At 37.7% G+C, this 18,528-nt stretch overlaps 2 protein-coding genes across 3 annotated transcripts; one reads left to right on the top strand and one right to left on the bottom strand.

Annotated features, from left to right (window-relative positions):
- Positions 1-805: 805 nt before the first annotated feature.
- Positions 806-8,327, top strand: LOC102229631 (syntaphilin-like). 2 transcript variants are annotated; one of them, XM_014473171.2, is made up of 5 exons: positions 806-1,140; positions 3,680-3,800; positions 4,129-4,260; positions 4,347-4,496; positions 4,905-8,327. In XM_014473171.2, the coding sequence occupies exons 2-5, from the start codon at positions 3,757-3,759 to the stop codon at positions 6,109-6,111; spliced, it is 1,533 nt and encodes a 510-aa protein (XP_014328657.2). In that variant the 5' UTR covers positions 806-1,140; positions 3,680-3,756; the 3' UTR covers positions 6,112-8,327. The 2 variants fall into 2 exon arrangements, with proteins under 2 accessions (XP_014328657.2, XP_023196113.1); XM_023340345.1 differs by lacking the exon at positions 806-1,140 and having other exon boundaries at positions 2,382-3,800.
- A 2,233-nt stretch (positions 8,328-10,560) lies between these two features.
- Positions 10,561-18,057, bottom strand: LOC102226335 (peptidyl-prolyl cis-trans isomerase FKBP1A-like). Its single transcript, XM_005810675.2, has 5 exons — positions 17,943-18,057; positions 17,786-17,833; positions 17,256-17,368; positions 13,941-14,116; positions 10,561-11,632 (listed from the first exon to the last, which is right to left on the bottom strand). The coding sequence occupies exons 1-4, from the start codon at positions 17,977-17,979 to the stop codon at positions 13,985-13,987; spliced, it is 330 nt and encodes a 109-aa protein (XP_005810732.1). The 5' UTR covers positions 17,980-18,057; the 3' UTR covers positions 10,561-11,632; positions 13,941-13,984.
- Between the last annotated feature and the right edge of the window lie 471 nt (positions 18,058-18,528).

Genomic DNA, 18,528 nt, shown 5'->3' with positions numbered 1-18,528 from the left:
GTTTGTTTTCTCAAGATTAACTTGACTCAAAAATTTAATTTGAGAAAAAAAATGGGGAAAAGCATATATGTGGAAAACAAGAAATGAACTTGATATCTTAAGAAAAACATTGGAGACATTAATACTTTATCTAGAAAATACAGGAAATTAAGTGATTATATCAAGAAAAACTATTTGAAAGCTAAGTTGTCTCAAGAAAACCATTGAGAAATTAATTTTGACTTGAGAAAACCATTGTTAAATTAACTTGAGATAACGAGTTAATAATGAAAATTAACTCGTTATCTCCAGAAAACGTAAAATTAAGTCATTATCTTGAGAAATCAAGAAAAAGTATTTGTGGGTAATATGGAATTAACTCATTATCTCTAGATAACCAGTGGGGAATTAACTCCTCATCTTGAGAAAACCATCAGGAATTTAAGTTGTTATCGAGAGAAAACGGTTAAATTGTTATTAACCATCGTTAAGGAGTTATAAGGAGTTAATAGTGGAAATTAAGTCGCTATCTTTAGAAAACCAAGGGAATTTAACTCCTTATCTTTAGAAAACCACCAAGAAATTAAGTCATCTTTAGAAACCCAGTGGGAATTTAACTCCTCATCTTGAGAAATGTATCAGGGATTTGAGTTGTTATTGCGAGAAAGTGGTTAGTTAATTAATTTCTAAAAAACCATTGTTATTAATAGTCATTAAGGAGTTAATAATAATGAAAATTAAGTCGCTATTTCTAGAAAACCATCGAGAGAAAAATGTGAAGCACGTCCACTCTCGGCTGCCGTAGATTGTGTAATTAATCTGTGTTTCACTCAATTAAATAAGCGATAAAACTATATTATTCTACTTTTTGAGCTCCTTCCTAATGTCTTTGTAGGCTGAGTGTTTTATCGGGTCTGTGTTGTGAGCAGCGGCTCCGCGTGTCTTGCGGGATGTTGCGGGATGAGTCCCTCCTGTCACTTTAAGAAGCAGCAATGCAGCAGCGGCTCTCGGCTCATTTCGTCTCGGTGCTTCATGGCTGCAGGATGGACTCTCATCAGCACCGCCAGCACCTCTTCTTCCTGCTGCCGCCGGGGACCATGAAGTCGGGCCGGAACCGAGGCAAATCTGCGGTGCCGAACCGGTTCTGTTCCACCAGCACAGGTAGAACCCGTCCGCTTCCGAGCTCCACCTTAACATCCATTGTATATAGGACACTGCTGAGTCTGGGTTCGTTTCTATTTACCAAGATGGAAAGTAAATTGTGGCGGCTTGAATCTCTGTTGTGCGGGGACTTTTGTTTTGTTTCTTATCGTTTTAATTGCTGTAAAATTATTCTCTGCGTGTGACAAACGAGAGGGATTCGCTGCTGACATTTTAATCGCTGCATCATTTGAAACTGAAGCGGTCTGGTTTCATCCTCCTCCACACTTACGTAAGGTGATTGCGTATTTCTCACCAGCTCTTTGCCACTTGTTGCGCAGAGCAGCGCAGCGCAGAGCCTCGTCCTAGAAAAGGAGGATGCAGGACGGGGAGGAGAAGGAGGCTCTCCTCCTCCAAACCGGCTATTCATCAGGTTTCTGAAACTCTGCTGAGATCCGGCAAGTTCTGAGGAAAAATGGCGACATTTTGTGCTCGTTTCAGATAAATATTTCCCTTTAAGTTCATTGTTTACACGCTGATATGCTTAGTTTTACATAAATGTACGATATTTCTGGCTTGTTTTGAGTTATTCACAATAAAATAAATGTTTTTATGGAAGTAGCAGACGTGAAGTTATGCCTCATTTGCAGTTAAGGGAGAAATCCAAACCACTTTGTCCCTGAAAAAAGTAAACATCTCTTAAAGTTAATAACTTTTGTCTGACATTAGCATTTCCAATAATGTTTAATGGAGAAATTTTCTGCCGAATCGTTTTAATCCAGAACATTTGAGGGTTTCTGAGCCTGAAAGGACACCATGCCAGGCCAGGGGGAATTAAACCTGAACTAGGTCACTGAAAAACCTGCAGTTTCATTTATTTATTGAGCCATTTATTGAGGTGAACCGGCTTTGTGTCGTCGTCCTGCTGGACAACCAAACTGTTCTTGAGTTTAAGGTAAAAAAAAAAAAAAAAGACAGATTTCCATTCTTTGTTCCATTAATCTCAGCAAATCCTGTGGGTATGATGTTCTTTTTCTGAAAAGCAGAATGAAATAAAACAACCATACCACACATTAAGGTCTAAGAGAAATTTACAGTGTGAAGTTAACCTGGAAAACAACTACACTGCAAAAACACATAATCTTACCAAGTATTTTTGCCAAGTTCTGAGTGCAAATATCTTACTACGGTAGAAACAAGAAAAGAGAAAATTGCTTTCAGCAAAATATAGGAGCTTGTTCTAAGTCAATAATTCCTTAGTATTAATGAAAAAGTACTAGTTCCATTTATAAGACATTTTCCCATGTTATAAGTGAAATAATCTGCCAGTGGAAGTACTGTAGTAATTAAGTTCTTTGTCTTAAGAGCAAGTGATGGGAATAACTGCAACTACTTTAAAACAAAGATGCATTTTAATCATGGATAAAACTATAACAGAGTTGAAAAAATGCACTACCAGCCCAAAATTCATTAAAATAGTCTTTCACACTTCTGAGTTAATAATTAGGACAATGATATGTTGTTTGCAACTTATATTGCTAATTTAATGCATATGTCCATGAAAGTTTGTTTCAATTATTGAGAAAGGAGAAGGTTTATACAAGATTTTATTCTTCCTGCTCTCTTTTTACTTGTATAGTAAGCATTGGGGGGAAAAAGTGTTTGCGAATTAATGATGAAATTTGTTAAATGAAGTTAAACTTTTTATTTAGGTCTGGACAATAATTCAATAACAATATATATACCCATGACTAATATCAAGAGATGATATATCTGGTAGGATATTCAGTATATAGAAAATTCACTGAACTCTGATCCAGAGCCGCACAGCATTCTGGGAAATGAAGGCAGAGGAAAGACTTTAGCTGCTCAACCTCCCAAAGCCAGATAAGTTAGAGGGACCAACCAACTCACTCATTATTTGGTTACCTAGCAACGACCCTTTGGAGTAACTGACGCAGCAGCAGTTCAAGGTTCCGCCATTTTGCCTCATAACTGCTTTAAAAAAAAACAAAAAACAACACTGTGGAGAGAAAGCTGTGGTTCAACAGGAAAGGTCACCTCAGACATTTAAAATAAAAAATATTCAATAATTGATACTGGATATGAAACACCCTTTATGTTTTCAGCCATATTGTTCAGCCCTAATTTTATTACACAACTCAAATCCTAATCCAAGAGAAGGTTAGCAGTAGCGGTGACCCATCAGTTTGTAGCAGTAACGATAAAAAGCAAGTAAATGTCTCTGCCAACCTCCAGTAGTCAGACTGTCGTGTTGTTCTCCTGTCTGTGTTCGTTGAATCATGTTTATTTTCAGCTCTGTCGCAGAAGGACAGCACAGGCTGTGAACTCACTGGTCCTCTTTGTGTCCTCGCAGAAAGAAGGCTTTATTTCCTGCTAATATCTTTCATAAGGGGTCAGACTGCTGTCACTGGGTTACAGTGAATATTTACACAGAGCAGATCATTTAGGGCAGAACTCGTCCTCTTTTGGGATTCATCTGGCTGGATTTGAGCCTGTTTCTGATTATGTAATGTACTTATTTTGCTGCCTGCTGCAGTCATTGCAGACTGGCTGTGAGGGCTCCCAGCTGTTAGCAACAGCAGAGACGACCTCGGATTTGCTTTTTCACGCCAAATGTCTCTCACTCCGAGTCGGAAGTCGTCCTCCATTCAGCGCAGGTAATATTCTAAGTTTCAAGTCTCACTCAGCTGTAGCTTTAAGGGGAACACATGCAAAATTTTTAACTTTACATGTTTTTATACTTTCATTTGGGTTTCAACTGCTACTAAAAACAACTCAAACACTTGACAAAAAAGAAAAGAAAACACGCAGCCATTTTTTGGCAATAAATTAATGTTTTCTATGTCAGGAAAATGAGCCATTTCAAAAACCTCCCGACTGTTAATGCTGCGTTCCAGTTACTTGTTCAATTTGTAGTTGCAGGCAATCCATATAACATTGATTTCACCTATGAGGCTTTGGAGTAAAGTCTATTTTCCCCTTAAGGCGCTCAGTTGGAACGAGTGGCGGCAGCAGAGGATGTTCCCATAGCGACATGTCCAGTACTTACACCTATCCCGGCCGGATGAGGGGTTCTGATGGTAACCCCACAGCCCGGACCAATCCCAGCACGCCCAGGTGAGGTTACTGTTCAACCGCATGAGCAGAACAAAGGTTTCCGGTTGGTGTGTTAATGAGGTGTTCGCCTGTTTGTGTCGATTCAGGCGCCAGACGAAGCACACGGCCTGCATCAACAACCATGGGATCAAAGTCCCGGCGCCGGAGCAGTACCTGACCCCGCTGCAGCAGAAGGAGGTCTGCATCCGACACCTGAGGGCCCGGCTGAGGGAGAACGTGGAGCGACTGCAGCACAGGTCCACCAACAAACCAACCAATCATCCATCCAACCATCCATTCATCCAACCAATCAAACCAGCCATCCAACCAACAAACCAACCAGCCATCCAACCAACAAACCAACCAGTCATCCAACCTTCAATCTATTAATCCATCCTTCTTTACTTCCATCAGTCCATTAATACATCCATCCACCCGTCTGTCCAACCAACTGCCCATCGATAATCCCACCCATCCATCCGTCTACTAGTCCATCCAGACATCCATCCATTAATCAAGCTATTTTTCCATTTTCTGTACATGCTATCCATCCATCTATTTACCATCCAATTACTCATCCATCTGCTCACCTACTCTAATCAAACCATCCATCCATTTTTCATTCATCCATCCACTGTAATAATCCTTCTCTTATTATTTTCCAGGGACTATGAAATAGAAGAGTTGAGGACCCAACTGAACAAGATGCAAGAAGACTGGATAAAGGAGGAGTGCCACCGCCTGGAGACCCAGTTAGCTCTGAAGGAGGCCCGTAAGGAGATCCAGCACCTGCATGAAATGGTGGAGACGGTCAAATCCAACATCGGCGTCCATGATCAAGACCCTCATGATTATAAACCATACTCAGGGCCGCAGGCAGTTCGGCCTGGAGGAAAGTCCAGGTCCTGTGGTTGTTCCCCCGCCAGCACCTTGACCCGTGGTACCACCTTCACCCGCCGGAGCACAGAGGCTCTGCAACTGGACCGCAACGCTCCAGAACCGAGCGGGGCGCCTCGCTCCGCGGGACAAACCCACCTGCTGCTGGAGGCGGCGCTCCTGTCCGAGCAGCTGCCTCAACAGGCCCACCACCTCCGGCCCGGACCGGCCGTCTCCCGCTCGGCCACCTGTGAGCGTCTGTGCAGCGGCGGCGCCGTGCTGCCCATGTCCCACTCCTGCCACTCCCTCAGCAGCAGCTGCAGGTGTGGCGGACACGCCTACCTCCCGCATCATCACCTGTTCCTTCACTTACCTCAAGAAGAGCCGTCGCTTTCAGCAGCAGCACCAGCCGCTGTCCCAGTCCCGGTCCTGGAGAAGAAACCGGAGGTCCGGTCTCAGGGCTGCAGCCCCACCATGACCTGGTTGAGCGAGGAGAGCAGCGCTGAACAGCTGAGCGTCATTTCCATAGGGAAACCAGAACTCACCCCTTCGGATCCACGGTCCGTGTCAACGTCTTTACCTCTGCTGTCTCCTCCAGGTCTCCCTCCCACTGCTGCCGACAAACCCGAGGACGTCAGAAAGGTGCTGGCAGGGCCCCACACCTGCCAGCCCAAGCCAGTAGAGCCACTTCCTGTTAGACAGGAAGCTACTGTACTGGAGTTTGATGAGGACGAAGCAGAGGGAAGTGAGGACAGGCGTTCCCCTGAGTTGTCGCACTGGAGCCGCTACTTCCTGGTAGACCTTCTGGCTCTGGCGATGCCGGTGGTTCCCACCATGGCGTGGCTGTGCCGGGGGGCGCCGCAGGAAGTCGTGCCTGCCTACCACATCGGCTCCCTGCTGAGAGGCTGCTGTGCTGTGGCCCTCCACTCGCTTCGGCGGCAGGGCGCAGGCCGGGGCAGGCCGACCGCCGACATGAACGGGACAACTTCAGTCTGACTCTTCAAGCCCACTTTTAGATTAACGGGGATCTATTATGCCAAATCCACATTTTTACGCTTCCATTTGGGTTTCAACTGCTTCTAAGAACAACCCAAGCAATTAAAAAAAAAGAACATCCAGCTGCTTGACAATAAGGCTACGTTCATATTGCAGCCCGAAGTGACCCAGTTCCGATTTTTTGTCAAATTGGATTTTTTTCGCCGTGGTCGTTCACACTTCCAAATAAATGTGACCTGTATGTGATCTCCAGCGTGAACTGCAAACGACCAGAAAGTCTCTCACATGCGCAATAACGGCACACATAGAGAGCGGGCTCGGTGTTTTGCCGACCGCCATAAAGAAGAAGTGCTCAGTGTTGGCGGAAACAAACATGGATGCTAACGGTGGAGCACAGCTTACGATTTTGAAGTAGTTGTCCGACCGGAAGCAGCATATTAACAACACAATCCTCATTATCGTCCACCATGGTTGCTGTTTTTCTTCCCGCTTGGGCGTATCTGGACGCAGAATGGTGACGTTGGTCGGGTATCAATGACGTTCAAGTCGGTTGGATGCGACATTTAAAAAAATCTGTTGTTCAGGCTGCCATGAAAATATCAGATACAGGTCGCCTTACATAAACAATAAATAAAAATCGGAATTGGGTCACTCCGGGCTGCAGTGTGAATGCAGCCTAAGTTAACACTTTTAGCGTTTAGAAAACCGTTTCAAAAACCTTCCGTTGCTTAGCAACTCCAGCCCGTTACCTAGCAACCCAGTCAAAGTTCCAGCACATGGCTACTGGAAAAGACAAGTGTTTTGTTACTGACTTACCAGAAAAGATGTTTGTATCATGTTTGGAGACGGTTGTATAATGTCTGTTTGCAGCCATTTTCAAGTGCGAGTGTAAACATTGAGTTGGGGGCGTGGCCAGCAGCAGCTTGTTTGGATTTAAAGTGACAGGAGGCCCTAAAACTGAATAATTATGTGCAAAAATGTAATGAACATTTTTTGTATTGTCCATAGATCTATACTAACATGTTCAAGGAAGCATAATAGGTCACCTTTGACACCACCAGTCTAACCATCTACAGATCAACTCAGACTTTTAAATCCCAGTTCATGTTGGATTCCTCCTCCTTTAGGAATTTTATATAATCAAATAATTGCGCTTGTAATTCTGTCAGCCGGTTAGTGACTTAGAAAAACAAGAATTAGCTGAAATTGTTTAATTTCTCATATATCCCCTCTGCTTTTGCAATATTAGAGTGTTATTGAAAAGTTTAATCAGTTTTTCAGTTCAAAAAGGGAATCTCATCACAGAATTACATTTTTAGGAGGGTTTTTTTTTTCAGATGATGTTTATTATTTTACGGCTTACAGCAAATGAAAACCCAAAATTCAGTTTCTCAATATTACATTTGGGATTTATGTTATGACCCACACCAGAGGCCTGCACCATTAACAAATGAAAACCCATTTTGCCGTCAGTCCTGCTAAATAAAGCTTTAGAGCCTTAAATATTAACATTTTGAAAAAGGACAACTTCAATTTTTTTAAATAAATACTTATAATAGGAGATTTGTTGTACGTTTTAAAGAAGCACAATTTTATTTCTAGTTTTAGATTTTAAAACAAATTAAAATGTGACAATCTTTGCAAAACGATGAATAGATGTAAAGAATATAAACAGCTGCTTTAGTGTCATTCTGTTGTGCAAGTTCAATACAATTATTCTATAGAAAATCTGGAAAAACTACTAAAACATGCATTTGTTATTATATTTGATCATTTTTAGCTAAAGTATCAAAGAGCCACTTGTGTCTCCGCAGAGAATCATTAACACCGTTCACAGTGAGGAAAAGTCACAAAGATTAATTGCAAAAGGAGCCGTTCAGAGTTTTGTATCCATGCATATTATTAGAAAGTTCAGTGGAAGAAAAACATGAACAAGTATAATCTTAAATCTAGCTTGAAAACTTTTTTTTTTGCTTGTTTTTGTCAGATTTGATTATATTTGTTGTAGTTCATTCTTCATTCTGCTGATCACTTTCTTTATGGAGATGCTGATTCCAGTTTCCAGCAGGATTTTGTACCTGTCCACTCTGCTAAAGGTACATTTCTGTATATATATTAAAAAAAAATTCTCTATTGCTTATATTTAATATTCAAAATTTGATAAGAAACTGAATCTTAGATTGCCGTTTTCTCCGAGTTATAGTCATCAAAACAAACAATACATTCCTAAAATATATAATTTTGTTTAAGTGAGTTTTAAACTGACAAACTTTTCAAGGATATTCTGATTTATAGATAGCTGTAAGTTTAACACACTGTATGTAAAGCACAGATTGTTTCGGACCCTGCATTGGTTTTGGTGACCAACCTTCAGGGCAAAGATGTATAGTTTATACAATAAAAAAAATCTGAAGTTAAATACTTCTCTTTTTGTATCAAGAAGATTTTAAAATAGCTTCAAGGAAATGTTATCAGTGTTTAAGAGTGCAACAAAAAGCAGGAATTCATCTTAGTTTTATAAAGTTAAATCTAATGTTTTAAAGCATTTTTACACCTGTTTGCTGCAGGTTTCTTGCTATATATGCTTGCTACAGAAGGTGTATGAAGGCCATTGTAGATAAAAAGGAGTAAATTTCCACCAAAAAACTCAGAAATTCTGAGATTAATAGTAATTTTCTGGAAAAAAGCTTTGAAATTAATTTTTTTTTTTTTTTTTAAAAAAAGGACATTTCTGAATTTCATGGTCAAAAATCTAAAAACTTTGTGTTTTCATCATCTGTAAGCCATAATCATCAAAATTACAATGAAAAAGGCTTAAATATTTCACTGTGTAATGAATCTATGGGTTCCACTTTTTGAAATGAGTCAAAAAGGATTCAACCTTTTCACAATATTCTAATATTTTGCGATGAACCTTTGTAAAGGTTTAACACTCTGTCATCAATGTACAATAATTCAGTCCCGGTTTGACCAGTCTATTGCAGCTCTTACGCTTCTCTCAACAGCTATAAAAATCCTTCAAAATGCTCTTTTTGTGTTTAAAAACGTAGAATAAAGTATTTTATGAACCTTAAACTGTGTTATAAATAATTTATTTTCTAGAGATGAAGAATAAAATGGAGTCTGGAGTTTTAAAGCGGTCAAACAGCGTCTTACCAAATGCAATAAGATAGGGGGCGCACTTTCCCCGAGAGCCAGGATATAAAGCCACAAGGAACAGGTAACTTTTTGTTTCCTGAAGTTGCCTGCGTTTTCAATGTTTAGCTCTTTTGAGTTCCTGAAACTGAAATCAAACTTTTGTCAAACTATTTATTATATCTAGTAAAGGTATTTTTAAGAGATTCGACCAAACACACAATAACTTCACACTTGAAGAAAATGCTACATTTTCTGAATATTGTAACAAATATTTTCCATGACTACCATGTCATCACCCACCTAATACGCCAGGCATATGGAGCTAAATTGGCACCAAAAAGTTTGCTCAATATTTTTTAAACTGAAAAAAAAGTTTTGAAACTAAAAAAAAAAAGTTATGAGACTTAAATAAAATTAAACATTGAAGTTAAAATAATTTTTAAACTGAGAAAAAAAATGTAAAGAAAAAAAATTACAACTGGAAAAAGAAATTGGAACCCCATAAATAATTTTGAAACTGGAAAAAAAAAAGTTTTGAAATCGTAGATTTTTGAAAGTTAAAAGAAAATAACTGCTTTCTAGACTCATTTCCCCCCCTCTCTCCATTTTAGTTTTTATTTTCTTTTTAGCTTTCTGGCCCCAATTTAGTTCCATACAAAATCTATCCAACTGACCACATATTTACCATGTAGTTACTTGAAATATTTTGTTATACAAATAAATATAGAGCCACATAATCCATTGCAATTGTTATTGCAAATTCTTTAGTAATAATTGAGATTTTATATGTGCAGCTCTAATTGGGAAAGTACATTTTTCTGCTTTAAGATTTAAAACCGGATCTGTCAAATCTTGTATGTTGTGTCGACACCATTTCAGCCTTTTAAGAGCAAAGTAGCCTAATAAACTGGACTTTTTAACAAAATCGCCCAAAATCTTAAAAAAGAGAGAGAAGAAACCACGAGTGTTCATAAAAAAAAAACTTTGAATAGTGCGGGAAAATATTGCTCCTTAAGAGTAAAATACTTCCGAGTTAAAATCTTTAAAAAGTCGTTTACATATTACAAATCTCACAAAAGAGCTGTCCTTTTTAGGCAATTATTCAATGCTATATATATTTGTAATTAAGAGATATGCAGAAGACAAATATTCCATCTTTACCGGTTTCTATATTTTTTGATAATCACAAAGAAGGAAATGTTGAAAATTGTTTCTGTTCCTACAAGAAATCAAAGCAACAAAAACTTTAAGGTGAGATTTAGTAGCAGCATGAAAGTTTCAGTGTTCAGGAAAGTGCAATCCATGAGACGGTTTGAGCAGTCTGAGAACATTTTATTGCAAAATATGGTTTGTTTATGGTTCACTTAATATTGCAGTCGTCCAACTTTTGTATCCAAAGCAAAACAAAAAATTCAATATTCACAAATGTGCTTCAACACTGCTGCCCATAAGGTTGGAATACATTTTTATTTATCTGTTTTTGTGTAAATATGTGATTTCTGATTATTTTTCAAAATGTTGATCAAACTCTTAGAAATGCACCAGAATGATATTAATAATAAAAAGTAAATTGTCTAAAAAAACTAAAATGTTTCCGTCTTTATGGGCATCGGCGTGTATTTGAGATTTAAAATGGCACATTAATCACCCTGTTTCCTTTTGGTAAATAAGAAGCTTGTTTCCTTTATTTCATGTTTGTTTTTACTGTGCTGTAACACCATTAAATAACATTTCATAAATGAGGAAAAGCAAAGCAGTGTGATAAAACTGTGCACAAGAAAGCATTCCTTTGGGTAAAATGACTCCTTAAGATCCTCGGAAAAAGCAACAGAAGCAGGCCTAACCTTTTTTTATTATTGTAAACATTACACAAATTTAGTCACTTTGAAAATTATGCAAAAGAAAATCACATCTGCTAAGACCTGCAGGTTATTAATGAAAACAATCTGACTTCTTTTTATTGTTTTTTTTTTCTATTAAACCCACATTGGAAACGTTCTGAACTTCTAATTTTTCCCCACTAGTCATGATTCTTAAAACCTTATTATAGTCACGTCTGTTCATCACCGGCTATCCAAACAACGTAAGAACCACAGGAATGATGACACTTACCTGAAACATGGTCCTGATGGCAAATATAGCCAAAAATGTCAAAATTAAGCCAAAGGTTAAACAAAACGTCTAAATATATACCAGTAACAGAGCAAAATACATGGGATGGGCTGACCTATGACTTAAAGTCTAACTTAGACAGTAAAAATGAATCAAGTTTTAAAGCAAGTGAGATTATTCTGCATGAATCTGAAATGGCAAACGACAAGTGATGCAGGTCCTATGCAGGAATCATCGTTATTCCCTCCATGTTCCCAGGACAGGAGTCAACCTGCGACAGGAAAAACACGATACGGTTCAGGAGGAGAGGCACCAAAGCTCAATAAGATATCATCTCAAACTCTGAGGGGAATGAAAAGTTAAATGGGATCCAAAATAATGAGACGATTCCACATTAGAACCACCAGAGGGGGTAAATCTGAGCTCCATTCAGAGAAGCATTGACTTTCTTTTAAAAACAACATGCATTCGTCACCGATACTGTCCTGCCTGAGATGCCAATGTGTTGTGTCTTTATTCATTTAATTTAAAACACCAATCAAAACAAATTAACTTTACGACTGCTTTGGTTCACTGCAAAACTACAACATCTTGCCAAGTATTTTTGGTCTAATTTCTAGTGCAAAAATCTTAGTAAACTTGAAATAAGACAAAACTAACTCACAAGTAACTTTTTAGCAATAGAGAGTTTTCTAAAGTAAATTATTCCTTAATATTGATGAAAAAATATCACATCCACAAGCAGTTTATTTAACTTATAGCGAGACATTTTTTACATGTATTAAATTAATTCATCTGCCAGCACAATTAGTACTTTTTCATCAATTTTAAGGAATTACTTACTTAAAACAAGCTTCTTTATCTTACTGAAAAGCCACTTTTTAGTTAATTTGTCTTATTTAAAGTAAACTAGGATCTTTACACTAGAAACTCAACCAAAAATACTTGGTAAGATTTTGTAATTTTGCAGTGTTACATTCACATTATATTCACCTTCAGAGATGGACATGCTAGCAGCCGGCTAGTTTGTTCATGTCTGCACAATGCACACCACCATACCACGGTTTTTTGATATTTTGCTTTCTTTATTCTTTTTGTATGTCGTAATAAAAAAAAGTATACTAGTTAAAGAGAATAAAAATAAATGAAGGTAATACAGTTTAACAGCATTTTGCAAGACTATTTTCGGAAGAAAAAAATAAAATTATAATAATAAAAAAATAAAGTAGATGTATGTTCCCTTATACAATAATGAACCGTAATAAATGTGTGTTTCCCATAAATACATAGTACAGTCTGTTTAATCTTACAAAAGATGTAATTATTATAAAAAATATATATAATAAAAAAAGGGGGTTTTATTCATTTATCTTTTTTTTTGTCAGTGATGAGTCCACGACGCATTGGCGGACGCTACTAGCCAACAGTCAGGTGAGTCCAATACACAATTTTTTAGTTATCACTTAACTAAATTATGACAATTATATCACTGTGTAGAAAAACAGGTGATCTCATAACAAGTAATATTTTAATTAGTGTGAATAAATGTGTTACATTTTGTTGATGTACAGTTTAAGAATAATCTGGAAGCATTTCTTCAGTGCATGCGCTAATGAACCAAAAGTACAGATCATGCTTCCGGAACATATCGGCAGTTACAGTCCCCAATGATGTCACATAGCAACCACCCTCTGCCTTAGCAACAAGAATTCTGATTTTGATTTTCGTTGCATTCAAAGTCTGCAATTTTAATATTTTCTTTATAACAGCTGAGAATACGGTCGGGCGATATGGCTTCAAAATAAGAGCTCTGATTTTTTTTCATGTCAGATCCAGTTTTCATAAAAAAATTTTCTCCTCGATTTCTTTAAAATTACAGGAAATATTTTCAAAAAGTGGCTTTCATTTGTTTTACGAGTTGTATGATGGAGTATTAGGGTTTGGCTACAAGATTGTTTTGTGTGAAAATGGTATGGTTGTAATTTAAGCAGAAAAAAAGTCTTAAAATTACGAGGAAAAGTCGTTTTAACAGAAAAAAAGGTTGGAGTTAACGGGACCCAACATGAACTGTTCAGTTTGCATGATTGCTTCAAAAAAATCCTCCTACTTATAATAATTTGTTGCAGATATGATAAAAAGTATTTTAATAAGTATTAAGTCCAAAGTATAACTTTGGAAGGTGATCAACATTGCTCAATTAATGCATTATTTTTTGTTTTATAAATATTATGACTTTATTCTCATGATTTAAAAAATGTTGCCTGCCCCCAATACTCAGCTGTAGAGTTGACCTGAATTCAAAATCCAAATAAACAGAAGCTGTACAGCAGGCTTGTCAAACAAGATGGCTGCCGTGTGTGCTGACACTCTAAACTTTGGAAACCTACGGAGCGCATTGGTGAAAAATATTCTGATTTTCCAAAGTTGAGAATCAGTTGAATTAGAATTTTGTGAATAGAACATATGCAAAATTATTTTTTTAAAGATCTACACACCTCCAGGTCATTTAAAGCTACAAACTGGATGTATCACTGTAATCTAAATATAATTTCTGAAATAATTAGTTATTTCCAACTCACCCTAACCATCTGAGTGGAAATAAACAAAGCTGAGTGCACAAGTTTCAAGCCTCCAGCCCAAGCAGCTCCACGTCGAAGGTCAGAGTGGCATTTGGTGGGATGACCCCTGGGTGACCTTTGCTGCCATAGGCAAAGTCTGGCGAGCAGATAAGCTTCGCCCGCTGGCCTACGCTCATCTGTGGACAAAATGGACACAGATCGAAAAACTTCATGCCGAGTCTAAAACAGACCAATATATACATCTGAACCAAACTGTTAATTATGATGCAGCCATTTCCCCAGAAAGCCAGAACAACGGCTGAAATGTAAACAAGTTACTGAATAAAACGCTGCAGTTCTGAATCCAAAAATAGATTTTAGGTTTTCCGTTTCATTTGTGTTGTTTATTTTTTCACAATCATGTATAAAACTGTGTAAAAGTAAAGAACGACTGCTGTACATAAATGCAATCTCTTTCTTTTGAACAATTAATTGTAATCAATTAATTAATGAAATAATTGTCAACTAATTTCAAAACTGATTAACTGGAGTATAGACTCTAAAAAAGGAAAGTTGCTGAAAGAACACCACACTTAAGCTAAAATTGTGCAAAAAATACACAATTTTACATTTAAGAATAAAAACTATCTGTAAATATGCTCTACCCAAAACTCCAACCAGAAAAGTTGTAAAAATAAATTCCTTTCCAGTACCTTTTGCCAGCCAATTATTAATTGGTTAATCCAAAAAATATTCAACAATCAGTGCAGCAGAAAAGGCCAAGCTTTTCACATGTTGATTTTTTGCATCCTTTGCAAAAAATTATCAACCGTTCACTAAGAGAACGCTGTTGCTGCATTTTTAGGCAATTAAATTGTTATTTTCTTAGTTTATAAAGGACTTTAATTACTCAACCACATATTAGCATATTTCTAATGCTTAAAAAAGGCTTACATAAAAAATCTGCATCTTGTAACAGTTAATCATCTGATAATTAAATCGATAATCGATAATTAAATCATTGTTAATTGCATCTCTGCAATCTTTCCTGACATTTTCTTCTTCTTTCACTTAAATGTGTACATTTAATGCTTTTAATTTCTGAAACAGATGAAAGTTCCCATGGCACATCATTTAAATCACAGCCTTTCATTCGTGTTGCTCTGCTCTCTATTTCCTACTGCACAGCATTGACTCATCGAAAGTCGCAAGAGCAAAATGTTCCTGCGTCTCCAAGCAGACTGAAGAAAAAAAAGCTAATTTCTCCGTTTGGTGCTAAAAACTCCTGACAGTTACACACACACACTTCTTAATCACACAGATCTCAAACTCAAGCCCCTGGCGCCGAATCTGGCCCACCATCGCTTTTAATGTGGCCCATAAACACCAGAGGGACACGCAAATAGAACCTTACAGATACCAGTTGTGTGATTTAATATTATTTAGTTGATAAAATCAAAGCTGTTTTTGACCAGTCCCTCCACTTTTTCGTGATTCCATGATTGTGGAAATTTATGCAAGTTTGTTGCAAATTTTCTGCAAGAATTTTCAAGAACATTGAACATCACCAGATTATAGTCTATGATAGAGGTGAAGAACGACAACAAGTCAAAGTTACAGTGTAAATATTGCAGAATGTCTCGCAAATACTTCTAAATTAGCTCCACAAAATCAATAATTTTGATTGCAAAAAGTCCCACAAACAATCAAAATCCTGGAGGGACTGATCAATGTGAATTGTTCAATATTATTTGACCATAAGTATTTTTCTACCATTTTATTTTAACAGTTTATTGATGGGTTTTATCAAAACATTCTGACCCAACCGGCCCTTTGAGAACATTCATAATCTTGACATGAATCAAAATTATTTTGATAAAATTCAAAATGAGTTTGAAATCCCTGATATACGTAGATGATATTAGGACTGAGCAGCAAATCAGTAGCGATATATTTTGCAACAGACACATGATTAATATCGTTAGACTCTTTAATAATTTCACTGAAATCTGATCCAGAACCGCACAGCATGCTGGGGAATGTAGGCAGATGAAGCAAGAGTACACAGCTACAGAATATGGATGAAATACCATTTCATTCCTGTCATATCTTTAACCTAGGTGTTTTATGTTTATTTCCATAGACATGTATAATTATTTTCAGAAAACCAAGTTGGAAAATAGCACACTCACACCTAAAGACAATTTAGAGGGACCAATTATCTTACTAGTCATGTTTTTGGCTGTGGGAGGAAGCTCAGTGAAAACCCACACATGCAGAGGAAAAACATTAAATGAACGTCTTGTTACAGAGCATTCTAGCTACCAACTAAAAACCACTGTGCAGTCCATTATAGAGATTAATGTTAATAAAAATGTGTCAACTCCATGTATTGTTTAATGCAATAATTTTATATTCATTAAAAACGGTTTTGCACTTTACTCTATTTTACAGTGTCTTACGGGCTCAAACGGCAAAACACTGTACAAAAACCAACTAAAAAACACAAAGAAATATAATTAAATGCAACAGAAAACGGCTGTTTATGAAGAGGAAATGCTACAAATGGAAAAAACAGCAGCAAGCCTGGAAAGTCGCTCCACAAAAACACAAGTGCTCCAGACCAATAGGGGTAATCTGAAGTAAATATATCACCTTCATAAATAAATATGCTACTACAATGTAATTTTAGAGGTTGTGGTTTTTTTTTACTTATTGTTTATTAGAAAAGCCATGCATAGTGTACAAAACAAATGAAGGCGGTACATTTGACAATATTACTGTCTTCAGAAGCGAGTAAATTTTGTAACTAAGAGGGAAAAAAAACATTTAAAAAAAATTCAAAACAGCAAACTTAAGAAACTGCCTGCCTGTTTGAAAAAGACATGAACTTTTTCTTCTTCTGGGTATCCTGTTAAATAATGTCATCCCGTCTTTACTGATTGTCTGGTTACATATGATTTGGTGATCGACTCCCCCTGGTGGCCTGGAAGACTTACGTTATGTACCGTTTTACACTTGATTATGTTTATTTCCTATTCAGGGCATTTATTATTTTGCCTCCATTTCCGTGTTGCTGTATTTTTCGTTAGCAGCGTGTTTCTGTTTGTCTCATTCATGTGCAACGCATTTCGCCGATTGTACCTGTCGGCCACCGTACCGTTTAGAAACTTTTGACACATATGAAATATGACAGATTATGACCTCTAATCAAACCAAAACAAGAGTAAACAAGCCTCTTATTGTAATTAAAGTATACAAACCGATTAAACGTCCTGAAAGTGTACCGATTATGATCATTACAGATTTTATCAGCTGTTCTGGAGGGTTTCTCACCTGAGCTACTCCCTCTTCCCATCCTCGGATTACCTCCTGATGTCCAATCTTGAACTTAAAAGGCTTCCCTCTGGACCTCGAGGAGTCGAAAACTTTCCCATCGTCCAGGGTTCCTGGACAGAAACAGACCCAGTGACCAGTTTGTAGTTTTTATTCAGCCTCAGCCGTCAAGAAGTCACCGTTAGCTAGCGCTAGCTGGCTAACCTAAAAGCTTGCACCCTTTGAGGTTAGCCAGCTAACGGTTCAACTAAATAACCCTCCAAAGACAAAGCATCTCCTTCTATAAAAATTGGAATCTGATGGAAGGTTGGAGAGTAAAAACGTGTTTGAACCCAAACGTAGCTTATTTTGGCTGCAGGAAATATGTTAGCTTCCATGCTAACTGAGATAGCCAGCGGCTAGGTCCAAGAACGTTTCGACTTGTTCGGACCTTTTTACGAACTTTGAAACCCTTAAGGACTTAATACACGAAGTTAACCTAAAACATGAAACACGCTGCGTCTCAATCTGTGAGCATTTTCCCCACTCACCGACATAGTGCACCACGACGCGCTGTCCCTTCTTCGGGAATGTCCGTCCTAAAAATAAAAAAAAAACAATAAATAAAGGTGGGGAAGGTGGGGTTCCCTTCTGAACTGTACAGCCCAAATGAATGAAACGGCGAACTAAAACAAGTATTATCCTCACCGTCTCCGGGAGTTATCGTCTCAATTTCTACCCCCATTTTCGCGTTACTGTATCCTTTCAGTCGACCACCGCTGAGGACTGGGAGCGGAAGGAGGAGGCGTTGCGGGGTGGGAACGGATAGGAGCGGAATGCACCAAGTGCTGATGATAGCTGGACTATCAATATACCTACAGGGCCGGTCCGAGTCTTTCTGGGGCCCGAAGCAGATTTTAATAACCCCTCTACTAACGTGCTTTATCATTCCTAAGTTACTCTATGTGTGTAAGGTACCGAATATCCTAACCATAATTTGAAATTAGCTTACATCAGAACATAACTAAACATTTGAGGGTTTTAGCTACACAATATTTAAACCATGAGCTTATTTAACATCATAAAAATATGTTGCGCCATTATCAAAGGGGCTTTTAATACACATTTTATCATCTCTGTTACAACTCATCTTCCATCTTTTTGTTAAGCTGCCTTTTGCTAATAGTATACCCGGAAGTTGTCCCTTCAAAATAAAAGCATCAAACGGCAAACAGGAAGCCAATAATATTTCAAGCTAAATAACGACAAAAAGCATCATAAAGAGATACAAACC

Source organism: Xiphophorus maculatus, chromosome 1, assembly GCF_002775205.1.
Source record: "Xiphophorus maculatus strain JP 163 A chromosome 1, X_maculatus-5.0-male, whole genome shotgun sequence".
NCBI lineage: Eukaryota > Metazoa > Chordata > Actinopteri > Cyprinodontiformes > Poeciliidae > Xiphophorus > Xiphophorus maculatus.
The sequence above is the reverse complement of the archived record's forward strand: the minus strand, read 5'-3'. Positions and strand labels throughout refer to the sequence as shown.

Bases quoted from the DNA above. Each gene is read 5' to 3' on its own strand.
- LOC102229631 (XM_014473171.2), top strand. From the start codon at position 3,757: ATGTCTCTCACTCCGAGTCGGAAGTCGTCCTCCATTCAGCGCAG. The intron at 3,801-4,128 runs GTAATATTCTAA...TTTCCCCTTAAG, and splicing joins TCGTCCTCCATTCAGCGCAG to GCGCTCAGTTGGAACGAGTG. The intron at 4,261-4,346 runs GTGAGGTTACTG...GTGTCGATTCAG, and splicing joins ACCAATCCCAGCACGCCCAG to GCGCCAGACGAAGCACACGG.
- LOC102226335 (XM_005810675.2), bottom strand. From the start codon at position 17,979: ATGGGGGTAGAAATTGAGACGATAACTCCCGGAGACG. The intron at 17,369-17,785 runs GTGAGTGGGGAA...GTTTCTGTCCAG, and splicing joins CGTCGTGGTGCACTATGTCG to GAACCCTGGACGATGGGAAA. The intron at 14,117-17,255 runs GTGAGAAACCCT...TTTTGTCCACAG, and splicing joins GGGAAGAGGGAGTAGCTCAG to ATGAGCGTAGGCCAGCGGGC.